We start from the raw sequence: 14,352 nt of genomic DNA, 5'->3' as shown, positions 1-14,352 counted from the left end.
GGGGAGCAAAACTTTCATAACACCTATAGATAAGACTCAGCCCTGTTTTAGGCAGCACCAATGAGCTTTCACTAAGTCAGGTCAAACTTGCTGTTAGTCTGTGTGAGATGTGCTGCCAGTCAGCTGGTGATAGTTTGGAGGTCTTGGCAGCAGAAGTGCCTGCTATCAAGGGATTTTTTCTAAGGGAAAGAAAGGCTGGGGATTTGGTGGCCTAGGTCTTCAAAGACAAAGGGAACTGTAAATAAGGGCACAAAAATTCATAGCAAGGAGATCGAATTTATTTCACATTGAAGAGAAAAGCTGCTTCTAATACTATCTAGATGAAGTAAATTACTGGCTCTGAGCAAATTGGACTTGTGACCAATCAAACAAGGTTTGTGGAGATCTGACCTGAGATATTTGAAACTGTATGTACTATGCTTTGGCTGATTCAGTCCAGCTTTGTTTATATGCAGAAAAAGTGGCTTAAAAGCTTAGATCTGTTTTGTTGTTGGACTTTTTTCCCAGACTTTAAAGGTATAAAGATCTCAGTGAGAGATGAGTGTTGGTTAGCTTTGATCTGTTTTCAGAACACTAGATGCTATGGTCTTTCCCTCGGGTTCATGGCTCAGGTCCTGGTTTTGTTGGGATGAGTGGTTATATGAAGTATTGGTCTCTCCCTGGTGCACCCTGCCAGCCAAACCTGCACTGGCTGAGTCACTCATCCTGAGTAAGAGCAGAAATGAAACACAGTGAAATTGAGGTAATTCTACAGAATGACAGTCTGGGAAGCCTGATTTTGTCCTATCTTTACTCTGTTGCATTTAAGCTTTGGTAACTTCAGTCTGCAGAATTATGTTGGTGCAGACAAAACAAAATTAAAATAAAACTGGTGCCCCATGTGTCCAGGAGGAGCATGATTGTCATCTTGTAATATAGTAGCAATGCCAAAGATGTGGGATGCTTGCTCTCTGAGTGAGAACAGAACGAGCCTGAAAGTCAGGAAGTGATCCGGTATTGTCTGGGCTGCCCTCTTGTATTCCCCAGAAAAGAATTCCTGAGTCTGATGGAGCATTTTGACCCAAAGGCAAAATAATTTGCCCATTTGACAGAGGCCTTTTCTGGAGGATGTCTCTTCTTACCCACAGACCTGTTTCTCCTAGATCTACCTTCTCTTTACCCTGTTGCCCCTCTTTGACATCATCAGGCAGCACATAATTAGATCTGATGGTACCAGGAGTGCTGAAGTTGAGCTGAGATACCAGTGCAATAAATTTAAATTATAGTTGGTGACCCTAATATCTTTAAAAATTACATTAAATTTGAACGAAATGCTACTGCAGAGAGTATGCTTCAGGATACCTGTTTGGTTATAATAGAAAGGCAAATATTTTGCTTGGAGCTCTTGGATCTGCCCAGTTGCCATTTATGGATTGTGTGTGAAGCCTGAACATGAACAGGTTTAATTCAAAGTTGCTGCCCACTTGCCACTTGAAACAGTGGGAACAGCAAATTATCTAGCAACTTTTGATTTAAGTTTTGATCTCTTCTTCCCATTGTTACAATTGCTCAAGCTGGATTTCAGTTTCCTGACCTTTCTAAAATGACACAATATTAAAGGGAAAGCATGCCATGACTCCTCTATCACTTCTGCAAGATCTTCAAAAAAAGTTCTATGTAATGTATTATCAGCATCATTACATGACTTCCTACTTTTTGTTTTTCCCAAATGCACTGAATCAGACATAATGACTCAGACATTCTCTACAGCCAGCCTGCACTTAATGAGACCCACTGCATGACACACAGTTAAGCCTGTGTCATGAAGCCTTCATAGGGCAACACTGATCCTTTGGAGTGAGTGGAGTGGAGGCCACGGAGACAGCAGGCTGCTGTAACAAAGCAGACGAATTAAAGAAATATGACTTTGATCCACTTGGAGATGAGAAAACAAGGGGGAGTTCTTTTGGCTGCCCTCAGCTTCCATGAGAGGGCCCTGCCATGAAGAAGCCAGGCACTCCTGGGAGGTGCACAGGAACAGCACCAGTAAGATAAAGCTGCATGATGGGGCATTCCCACAGAACTAAGAGAGCCTCTATTTTCTCAAGGGTACTCTGCATAAGGGACACCACTGTCCTCAGAGATGTTGGCAGCTTCACTCCTCAGACAGCAACCCAACAGAGAAGAAGGGTTGGACTGGACAACCTCTGGAGGTCCCTTCCAGCCAAATTGTTCTACCACTATATGAATCTGTATAGATCAGACCCTCTCTCACCTCAGCTGTCACAGACACATCTTTTCCAATTTACAACTTAATTTTCTCCCTTAGCAAGGTGAAGATCTAAATGACCACTTACGCTTTTCCACATAACCTCAGCTGACCTTCTGGGAACATAGTGTACTGTCTTAGTCCAGTCTGCAAACTGACTTCAGCCTCTTTGAGTTCTCAGTGAGAAATGAGACCTCCTCAAGCCTGCCTCTTTCTTCTAAGCAATTTTACTGCCCAAATATATGTTGCATTAAGAATAGGAATGAGGACTGTGGTTTTCTCTCCAACCTTGTGGAATGCACAACTGTTGAAAATATCAATTTCTGAATGGTGACAAGGTTTGCAGACATCTGTTTCAGCACTCCATTAACCACAGAATTTCTAATTAAGCAAAGCCAATTGATAGCAAGGCAAGGTGGAGACACCTGCATCTCACTGTTTACATGCGTAAGTACTTATGTTGACTACAGGTTCCACTTCCATAGCAATTTACTGACTTAATTGCAAGTCCTGGGTGGGGAGATTCTTACTTCCAAACACCCCATCTGGTTCTGGTCTCAGGCTTATCATCAGCTGTTTTGCTCAATACAGAAAGTATTTGATAAGCAAAACTCTTTCTTCAAGCTGTATTTTCTCAGAAGTGTGTTCTAAAACACCAATAAACTCCTGTCTACCTTTCTCATTTCCTGGGTTGCCAGTGCTAAACCTACCTGTCTCAGTCAGATTTGATCTCTTTCTTAACTAGATTATGTAGGATCTCTAGGCAGTGGACATCTTCCAACAACCAAGTAAGGACTCATGCAAAGGGGTTTGATCTACTTTAATCACACCCTAGAGCTGAAGAGACCATAGCTCCCTCCTTGCTTGTCACATGAAATAAAATTGCATGTGCTACCACCATCACTAACTCATGTTCTTTTGCACATGCCTTAGGAAAATAAACCAGAATGAAAAAAAAAGAGTTCTGAAGTTGTCTTTAAGAGATGAATTCTCTGCCTGGAATGGGAACTTCTTCTCTGAGACATCATCAGACAACTTTTTTTCTGAGCTGGAGCAAGGCTGAAGGCTCCCAAGGCACCACCTAGCATCATCCCAAAGACTAGATGGGTGCTACTTTTTCATGCATTGTATCTGTTTCTGGATCCCTCCCTACATGCAAGAGTGCTATACCAATAGGTGCATACAACAATAGGCACTGGTGATGTCATGACACGCTTTTTCTGGACCTTCCCACTTTTTCCAGTGGTATTTGAGAAGCGTTAACACAAGATGTAGCTCAGATCGCTACCAGCAAATGCGCATAGAAATACCTCCAACTCTCCTGGAATCTGGCAACTTCTCAGAAGCTTGGGCCAGCTCCACAGTCGCAGCTGTGCCTATGATAATACAGATCAGCCTTAGAGCTGTGCCAGTCAAGGCACATAGAAGATTAGGGACTGAACACAAGGTCTGGTTCATTGGACTGAAAAGTCAACCTCAAGAAGCAAGTATGTACAGCAAGTTACTGTAGCAGACAACAATTCAGAGGAAATAGGGGTTTGCTTAGGACCCTGCCGGCCCATCTTAGATGTATTGACACGTATCAATGGCACTGCTGCTCTTGATCACAGAGCATATGTGCATGTGCCGTGGACAAGTACATTTACTCCCCTGGCTCCATGCATATGCAATACCTTATCATGCTCTCAGCATTCAGAGTGATCAGCCCTGCTGTCTGTGCTATTAGATATTAAAGTAATGACAGGAATCTGACAGCAGTTTTCCATGTCTGCAAGTTGCACATGTGGCATCTTTCTATGCCATCGAAAGAAAAGGCCTACCAGTACAAGCTAAGGCCCAGCTGTATCTTTTCTATTTTAAATGTGTATCAGCTGCAGTGTTATCTTTGAAACTGTATCATTCCACGAATCAACACAGAGAATGTGGAGAGATGAGGTGAATACAACCTTCAGACCTCTAATTAAGGGTATGAAAGACTCCAAATTATCCAACTTTCACACCTGGTTCTACACTGATAACAGTTAAAAGATGTTACAGCTACTTCACCAATCACCTATATTATCAATGACATTACACTGTACTCTGTTAAGGCACAGGGATCCTTTTATCTGTTCAACCGTGTCTCTTTGGAGTAAATGACTTTGGTTAAAACACATCATTGCAGATCTACCAGGCCTACACAGCCAAGGCCTGAAGTTTAGACTCCATACATAGGTATTTAAGTAACATTATTTGTTCTTCCTACAACACAGATCTCTAAACTCATGTCTAATTAGCTCACATTAGAGAAATTGTAGCTTGGCAGTGGAATCTGGCCTTCTGAGGCTATCTTGCCAATGCTTCTGCTGTTGCAGAAACAGCACCTGCTTTCATGGAAGTGAACCAAGAAATTTGTGAGGATTTGCTCCAAGAGATCATCAGTTCTATTCTGATGTGATCACTAGACCTCACCAAAATAAGCAAAGGTGTGAAAAAGCATGAAGTTGGTGTAGCACAGCAATTCAATTCTGTATTGTGAGTGAGCCAAAGAAAAGCTTCTTTGCACCAGCTGGGTACACCAAGTCAGGCTGAATTACTTCATCATTTACATCTTTGAGCTCACTTGCAGCATCTCCTGCCATAGGATTTGTCCCATACAGCTGAGCATTTATATTCCCACCAGACTGCAGAGGAAGGTTACTGTCCTCAGCTTCCCTTTGCCTTTGTTGAGCTTTTCAAAACCACTTTGCCAGATATGACCCTGATGGCAGTCTGTATAGAGCAAAGAACCAAGAGGTCTCACTCTGCTCTGTGCAGCATGAGGGCACTGTAATGGTCTCACTCGAGAAATAAAAAAGGATATAAAGGCACAGTAATTAGAATACATGGTTTGACTGGAGACTAGCCAAGTGCGTGTTTAACTTTCTTGGCTGTTCAAACCCTGTAGGTGCCTGTGTCTTGAGCTGAAGGTAACTCCTCAGAAAGGCTGTGTGTCTTTGTGGTCACTGCGGCGTGTTTCTCAGAATGTCCTTGCAGGGTTGTCTGCACCTTCTCTCCCAGACTGCACCACATTCAAAAAAAGGAGCAGGAATGTGTCTGATCCCTCCTTTCCAATCACTGCCTGGACAAGGTTTTCAAGTCCCTCCACCCAAGTTTGTTAGGTAGCTGCTGAGACTCACTGGGTCCTTTTACATTCTAGGCACTCTTTCAAGGATTGCCCCTGGCCTAGAAGGGATGTCTGACCCTAAGAGTATTCACCTGGGATATAGGAAGGTTAAAAAGTTTCCTGATTTTTCCTTTGACCCATGTCTCAAAAAAAGCATCATCAGCTTTTCAAGGAGGGCTGCAGTGACCTAGATTAAATTACATAACTACTGGGGCTCCTAGCATTATTGCAAGAAAAGTCAGGTTGAAGCAGACAGTTGAGGAAAGAACTGGAAAAAAAACTGAGTTCTAAATGTGTTGTTTTGCTTGTTTTTTATCCAGTTCTTGTCACAACTTTCCTGTCAAATAGCCTGACAGAAGTGTTCAGTACTTGAGAAATTGCTATGAACAACATTGGAACAACTCAGCGCTATGTGAGAGTGACATTAGTTATGATTTGAATTTGCTGTGACTTCCCTGTGGGTGAACTAAGGAACCCAGGGGGAGTTAATCTGGATTTACTGTTTAAAAACTCTGCTACTGATAACATGCTAAGAACATTTTGACTTTTTTATCTTCTGACCCAACTGCTCAATTTCCAGGTCTTTCTGCATTTTTTCCAACCCCTTTTTCTTTAAGTTAAAAAAATCTGTAAAGCGGAGGTCAGTTAGAGACCAACTTTATCAGAGATTCATTTTATTCAACTTTAGTATTTTTCTGTAAAAGTGAGTACTTGTAGGCTGTTAGTAAAAGCACCTAACAAAAAATCCTCTGAATTATTTATACAGTTTGCCTTTATGTAAGCAGTTTGTCTTCATGTGCTGCTGAGAGGCACTAGGCATCCCCCAATGAATTAGACATTACTTGTTATTTAAAAGGCAGGATTTACATGACACAGAACTCAAAATGGGAATGTCTACAAAATGACTTATCTCATAACTAGATGCTAAAACCTGGCTGTTAGTTCAGCTCTTAAAGGAGCACATAAATGCCTTTAAAATAGCAAGGTCTCTAATTTAGCAAGGTGGAGAAACATTTATCTGCAGTACCATTGCTACATTAGGCAGATGAAATGTGGATCTATAATAATGAAATGTCCAGACGTTATACAGTTTCAGATGAATTAATGAGTAATTATCTGTGTGGCATGAATAGTCCAGTACAACATCACATATAGCAAGTTTTCAGTGCCCCTGCACTTCTGAAATAGCTGGACCACTTTCTCTGCTTTAAAAAGACAATACTGCTTTATATGTAAATTGTGAGAAACAAGACATGGTCCTTTACACTTAGAATACTCAGTTTTAGAATTTCTGTTTGCTGCAGGCATGTATGTTTCAGATGAAAGGGAGCCGTAGAAGCACATTTTGTGTAGAATACAGAACATCTTTCATGACTGTGGCTATTTCAACATTCTCACTTAAAAACACTTTATTGTCAGTCTTGCAATCCTGAATATTTTGAAATAATCACACAGCTCCTATTTTTGTTTGCACCATGCTGAAACTCCTAAGGATAGCTTAGGCAGAGCTGACACCCTAGACTACAGAAGCCCAATATTACTTTTATTAGATGTTTCCAACTATATATCCATTTCTTGACTATTTCCTATTAAGCATACTAAGAGTATGCTTAACAAAAACAAACCAGAAATAGTATATTTATGTATTTATACAGATTTAATCCTCCTAAATGATGCACAGAAAATAAACAGTTATGAAATCTCTTCTGCTCATATTTCTCTGTAGAATACCATTGCACTCACAAACCTAAAGGGTTCTCAAAGTCATTCTGCCCAGCCTGAAGTTATAATTTCCTATTCTCAAAAACACATGAGAATGTTACATTTTTAAAGAGAGCAAGAAAATATTTCCTTTGAAACACGACCATTTCAATTAATTTATGGAAGTTAAAATTACTCACCCTTAACTGAAAAAAAACCCCCACAAAATAAACTCACACACTTCTTCCTTGTTGAAATAGTGTGGCCAGCACTGTAAGATCCACAAACTTACCCAAACTGGTTACAAAAGTCAGTTAAACCAGCATGAGACTCTAACGAAGTTCAAAATACAAGCAGACTTTCCAAAAATAAAAGTTGGGGTTGGATGTAACTAACATTTAGAAGAAAAAAACCCCAAACCACAACAACAAAAAAGGAAAGCCCTGGATAAACACAGATGAGCTTACCTTTGAAGAGTGAAAGGAACAAGGATGACCAGAGACACAGTGCAGAATAAACAAATGCCAAGCACTTTTCTGTGAGCATTGTCAAAATAAGCTGGCTCTCCTTCTTGAGCAGAGGGTGAAAGAGGATGAAGTCTTGAAGACAGCCTGCAAAGACTGATGGATTTGGCAATTACGATAATAAGGCATCAAACCAGCTTCCCACCAGGGGAGAAAAGTGCATTTGTTCAGTGCTTCTCCAGTCCCCAGTAGCCAAATCAGCTCAGTGCTTGGTCAGTAAATCCAAACACAAAGGAACAGGTTACATTCCGTTGGACTCACATTGCTCGACACACTGAGCCTTTCCCTGGTCAGGAGCAAATGCAAGTGATCCTTGCACACTTGCATTTGCTCCTGACCTGTCTGTGTACTGCAGGAAGGGGGAGTATGCTGCCTCGGAGATGCTTTCCACATCTCCACATATTGTACCTAACTCGAGACAGCACGGCTGCAGTGTTTCCAGTCTTTGCGCTCGAGTGCCTCTAGAGCTGTGTCCCGGTGAAATGAATTTGTGTGTATCCCCCTTTGCTCTCTCCCAGCTGCCAGGGCAACTTGCAGCAAGCACCTGGTGGCACACACCTGCATTTTCTCCCAGCAGAGGTGGCAGGGGAGATTCAATAGTGCAAAAGTTTGGCAAAATGAAAATAGCCAGTCTCCTGGGGTTTTTTTATGCACCCCTGTCTGTAATCACTTCCACCAGATACAAGGAGCTGCCCTTAGTGCCCTCTTCCCCAGCTCCCTTTCCTCCCCTCAATTTTATTCACTAGCCAAAGAAAGGCAAGGTGAGGCAAAGTCTTGAATGAATTACATTCACCACTTGGGCCTTTCTTTTCTCATTTGCCTGTTCTGAACACTCACCCACTTCTCTTTCACTGGAAGCAGGGACAGGAATTTACACTTCCCTTTGCTGAATTTCTTGGGGCTCCTATCTTGGCAGGGTACAAACCTGGGCTGACGCAGAGAGCAGCAGCAAGTCGTGACTCCAGGCAGGAGGAGGGATTTGGATGCTGCCGTAGTGAGGCTGCAGCGGGCAGTGCAGGCTGGTAGGGGAGAGCAGAGCCCCGGGATGTGGGGCACAGGGTGAGCTGAGGAGTAGGACTTGCGAGGTTGAGCGGTGGGGCACGGGCTGCCCATGGAGTCCCCCTGGCTGGAAACATCTGCCCTGGGATCAACTGCAGAAATGCAAACTTGTAATGATCAGGAAAAAGCGGGAGAAATCAGTGGTCAAAGCACCAGGAAAGGGGAGAACCGTTCAAGTGGAGAGAGCAACACCGCCAGCATTAGTTAGTAATACTCAAATGTCTTCTGCAGTTTTCATGCTTTCATTTTCTTTTAATAAATGTTAAATAGATTTGGAAGGCTGGGACCACAACGGACTGGTGTATACCCCAGCTTCAGCCTGGAGTGATTTAGCTGGATCATGATGCACTCTCACTGGGGAGGTCAGGCTAGGGCCCATAGAGGGGCCGTCCTCCCATTGTTCATCTGCACTGTTGACCTCCAGACCCATTTGATGTTAGGCCTCCCCCTTGTGTGATGGTGTCAATAAGCTGGTGGGCAAAGCTCCTTGAGTGCCTGTGCAGGGAGAACAGGATGTAGAAGTTGGAACAAAGCCTCATTTGGGCCAAAGTAGTGCAGGCTGGATGGGACAAGGCGTTGCACTGTTGCTGTTTCCTACCATCCTCAAAGAGCTACCCCAGGTCCTGATGCAACCATGACAGTGGGTGGTGGAGAACAGCAAGGTAGAGGAGGGAGGCTGAGATGCAGTGTGGGAGACGGTCACTGACCCCAGGGCAGAGCCACATGGCTGATGGCAGGACTATTGCGGTGATATGGGGGCGGAGGGCAGCATGAGCTCCCACTCTCAGGTGGAACCTGTCTGACAGTGCTGCAGGACCATGGAGACTCGGGGCAGTTAAGTGCTCAGGAGACCATGAATCAAACTTTCTGTGAGCTTGATACAGGATCACAGCTCCCTGCAGGGAGATCATTTGAGTAGAGTCCATAGCAGGGGTGCATGTTCCTGCAGCCAGTTCTGCTGACTGGGGAGCACCTGTACCAAAACTTCTCTGTTTTCTCCTTCTCTACTCCCCTTACATACCCACAGCAGAACAGGGACCATAGTTTTGTCCGTTATTTCTGGTTTAGTTTGGGTTTTTCTTATATTTATTTAAAAATTAAAACTTTCATCAGTGAATGCAACTTAATAAATATTGCAGTTCTGATCACTGTACTCACCTTCAGCCACTGAATGTGGCTGTGGAGACTGGGAGTTGCTGGACACCTTGGACCTCCTCCTCTCAGGTAAAACATGTTTAGTGGTACCCTGTGGGGTGGAATGACATGATCCTCAAAGCTGTCATCCCCCCACACCAAGTACAGGATGGAGGTCACCCTCCTCTTGCAGAGGAGGCACTCAGGCTTGTTCCCATCCCACTACAGGAGGTACACGTAGAAGAAGCAGAGCAGCCATGGCAGTGCATAGCTGGCCTCTTCCCAGCTGTCCAGGTGGATGGGACAGCAGTCGTCCAGCTCCCTGGCCATGCTTGCCATGTGCTGTGGGGTCTGGAGACAGCTAGGGATGACAAAACATTTCACTGCCTCTCAGTGACACTGCAGCAGTGAACATTGAGCTAGAAAAGTGAGGCCACAATTATCTGGCCCTAGAATGGATGGAAGTAATACCCTAAAGTAATGTCCCTTAGGAAGGAAAACTTCCCTGCTCCCCAGGTGGAGTTTTCCCCTCCCAGATCATTTCTGCTGCTCCAAGAATGATTCCTGAGTGCCCCAGCTGCCTCAGCAGAAAGCTGTATTTTTCAAATGACTCACAGGGGCACAGGCTGAAGGTCAATGATCTCAACAAGGATAGCAAATCCACCTATATTACTGCTCTCTGCAAGTAGGAGACTTGGTGCTGCAATATACCATTTTGAGCCTGCAAATGCAGACAGGCAGAATCCAGGGGCTTTGCAGTCCAGCTCCTTTTCTGCCTCCTCAGCTCTTAATCACATTTCAAAATTAGGCTACAAGTGAATTCTTTGAAATGCTTGGATAGCTTTGTTCCACAGACAGCCATTTAACCATGTCATCTGGCAAAAATGAGCATGTCTGACAACCAAATACACACTGTGAAGTCTAGAAAACATAACTTACTGCATTACTGAGCTGCAGCCAGGTTCTTTGTTGGAATTGCTGCTCACATAGGCTTTATCATCAGTGGAAGGGCCTGAAGGTGTGTTTCTCTCACAGGCTTTTATGTTGGAAGGATACAGGGAGAACAAGATTATTGTGCAAGTCTGTTGTGCTCCTCCTCTCTCATGTCCACCTGAACTGTGCTGCCACTGCAAAAGGCTTCCCCAGAGAAGACAAAACCAGGCCCTTCTGGCTGAGCTCCTCTAGTAAGGATGCACACTTGTCCCTCAGCTCTGCATGTTTTCATGGCTCAGTCCCTGTCTTCTACAGAAGCAGATGACATGAATAGAGAAACCACAATTTTTCACCGAAGAGCTGGGAGGCAGGTATTTTCTTTCACTGCCATTTGCCTGTGAAACCTGGGATGAACTGTTGCAGACCGGAGCTTATAGACAAGGTTCACGTCAAAGCTCTACCTAGTGGTTCAGACTGTGAATTTATGTGACCTTGTGAAGTTATGTGACTTGTTCCTCTTCTTCTTGAGGTTGTGTCTCCTCTGGGTCACATTGGTACAACTCAGTAAGTGTGGAGCTGGACATCTTTCATCTGTGGATGGGTTTGTCTGCAGGTGAGACAGCTCTTCTTCCATCACCTTTCAACATGCTTACTGCTGTGTTTGCCCAGTCAGTCCTTCTAGCCCTGACCTGACTTCCAAGCCAAACCTCAGCACCTCATGCTGTGAGCCAACAGAGATAAAGGACAATTGGCCAGAGTCACACTTTAACAGCTGAGCAAGAAGAAAGAAGGATGAAGAAAGCCCTTATAATGCCGGAAGTGCTGCAAAGTGCTTTATCCCGGGAGTGGTTTGGGTGAGTTATGAGTGATTTGGGGAAGTCTGGCAAAGGTGTCAAGTGCTGGAGTGGATATAATGCATTGTTCAGAAGTTATGTCACGAGGGTTTCACCATGCATGTCAAGCTGCATCCTTTTTGTATGCTTTCTTAGCCCTTCATTTCCCGGTCCCCAGACGTCTTTCTTTATTCCTGTCTCCCTTTTGCACTCTCCACCTTCTTATCTTCCTCCTCCTCCCTTCCTTCTCCCTATTTCATTCTGTCTATCCCCGCTTCTTGTCTCACCATCCCTTTTCCTCTCGCAGTCCCTCCCTTCCATTCTCGGACACATACCCACTCCTCGCCTTCCACCCTTCTCCCTCCCTCCCTCTCGTCCCGGGACAGCGTCCTTTCCCCTTCCCTGCCTCTCTCGGGGGCCGGCACATTCGCGCTCTCCCCTGGAAGCACACCGGGACCATCTGCGCGGCCGTGCTGGCCTGCGGAGCCGCGGCCTCGTGGCCGCGCCTGCCCCTGGGTGCTGCCCTCCCGCAGCAGGTGCCTGCGCCTCCTCCGCCTCGGCAGCGCGAACCCCCGCGCTGTTCCCGGGACGGCCTCGCCGCACCGCTGCGCCTCCGCGGCGACCGCACGGCCAGGGGTGGGGAGCGCCCCCGCCTGAGACTGCCGCGGGAAGAGCCGGCGCTGCGGCGGCTGAGGGACGGCGGCGGGATGTCCTCTGCTGGCGGGAGCCGGCGCGGCGGCAAAGACGTTCCCGGAGCATGTCCCTGCGGCGTTGACTCAGTTTAAAAAGGCTCCCCCACATTAACTGGCGGTTTTTGGTTATCGATGGGCACACAGAAACCGGCTCTGGTGCCCCCAGAAAAGCCCGAACCATCCCCACAGCCTCACACACCCAGGGCTCTGTATGAGGCCCCACAGATTCGCCTCACATAATCACAGAATGTTCTGAGATGGAAAGGACCCGCAAGGATCACCCAGCCGAATTCTTGGCCCTGCACAGCACAATCCCTAACAATCACACCATGTGCTTGAGACTGTTGTCCAAATGCTTCTTGAACTCCGTCAGCCTTGGTGCTGTGACCACTGCCCTGGGTAGCCTGTTCCAGTGCCCAACTACCCTCTGGGTGAAGAACCTTTTCCTAATATCCAACCTAAACCTCCCCTGACACAAGTTCACCCCATTCCCTCAGGTCCTGTCACTGGTCACCAGGGACATCAGTGCCTGCACTTCTGCCTTCTCTCATAAGGAAGTTGAACAATAGGATGAGGTTTTGTCTCGGTCTCTTCCAAGCTGAACAGGTCAAGTGACTTCAGCCACTCCTCATACGGCCTCTCCTCCAGGCCCTTCAGCCATCTTCGTAGCCTTCCTTTGGATGCAAGAGCTTCAGGACCCCAAACCCCTGCCTGACTAAAACCTGATTTTCCCAGGGTCCCAAAACATCCCCAACCCTACTCCAGTTCCCTCCCTCTTAACCTTACTCAGCAACTTCCCCCCACTCTACCTAAATGTCCCCAAACACTCACATCCCCATGCCGGCAGCTCAAAACCCTCCTAAGTCCAGCTCAGGGGTACCTCCACTTATCCCCACAGCCTACTTGAATATCTCCAGTATTCTCCAATCCTATCAGTGTACACTCCTGTCTTGGTTTGGGAAGACAGGTATCTGCCAGGTAAAATTACAATTAGAGGCTCTTTGGCAAAGATTTGGTAAATAGGAATAGCAGTTCTTTACTAGTATGTAATACAAAGCAAATAAACACAAAAAAACCTCTTCCCCCCACCAAATAACTACAGCATTAATGACAAACGACAACAGTACCAAGAACTTTGAGGGCTTTGTTTCATAAAATTCAGGGCAGTTTGGTTTCGGTATCTCTGCAGGATCTTTAGAGCACCAAGCTGAAACAGTGGAAAAGTCCCGGGCTGGTAGCTGGGATGGCAGGGTGTCCCGGCAGGCAGGGGCAGGATGTCCCAGCAGCGCAGGGGGTGCAGGGTCACACTGTAGCAAGAGGAGCAGCGCCGAAGGAGCCGAAGGCGAGGTAGGGCTTGGACTAGCTCCCGCAGGTGGCAGGGAAAACTTAGGATTCAGGCCGAACCGGTGATAGTAGATTTTTTAGGACGGGATTTTTTTGGTTACAGTGAAATTCTTTTAGCTAGCAACAACCGTTCTCTGCTTGGCGTGCTTTGTGGCGGCTGAGATTTTTGAGCAGCGGCAGACATGCGTCTGCTCAGCGTGCTTTGTAGCAGCTGAGATCTTCGAGGAGCGGCAGACACGCGTCTCCCCGAACGCTGGAAAAAGAAAAGCACGCAGCTGCCTTAAGCTTTGTCTTTTACTTGCGTTTTTTTTTTCACTTTTGTCTACTTTTTTGTTTTGGTTAAGTACTTTTAAGTATTTAACACTTGGTCTCCTTGGCAACTTGTGGGGAAAAAATTCTTTAGAGAAAGAAGGAACAAATTTAACTTTTAACATTATCTACCCCGAATTTTTTTCTCATACTAATATATTACATTGAGTTTTAGCTGTTAAAAAAATATATATGCAAATATGGATACAGCCACATTGTCATGGGTAGTTTATCTTAAAACAAGGTTTTTTTGAGGTATGCATTGGGTCTCTCTATTTTTTTGCATCACTTACTAGGTGCAATTTGGTTTCTGAGCGAAGACAACTCCACGGATGGAATTGTCTTTGCTGGAGGCAGGATTAATTTAAATAGTTTTTCTCAGCATATTTCTCATGTGTACTACTGGAACTTTATTTTCGTCTGTCGTTTG

General features: G+C 45.3%; 1 protein-coding gene across 1 annotated transcript in view; it reads right to left on the bottom strand.

The window, feature by feature from the left end:
• LOC136288921 (neuronal acetylcholine receptor subunit alpha-7-like) overlaps nt 1–7,640 on the bottom strand; it is a 58,101-nt gene extending 50,461 nt beyond the window's left edge. Inside the window, exon 1 of the mRNA XM_066182403.1 lies at nt 7,562–7,640. Coding sequence (XP_066038500.1) covers nt 7,562–7,640 — 79 coding nt within the window. The remainder of the gene's footprint in view (nt 1–7,561) is intronic.
• Nucleotides 7,641–14,352: the final 6,712 nt, after the last annotated feature.

This window comes from Chamaea fasciata, unplaced genomic scaffold (assembly GCF_029207755.1).
Source record: "Chamaea fasciata isolate MVZ Bird 193981 ecotype frontalis unplaced genomic scaffold, bChaFas1.0.hap1 SCAF_4, whole genome shotgun sequence".
NCBI classification, from domain to species: Eukaryota; Metazoa; Chordata; class Aves; order Passeriformes; family Sylviidae; genus Chamaea; species Chamaea fasciata.
The sequence above is the reverse complement of the archived record's forward strand: the minus strand, read 5'-3'. Positions and strand labels throughout refer to the sequence as shown.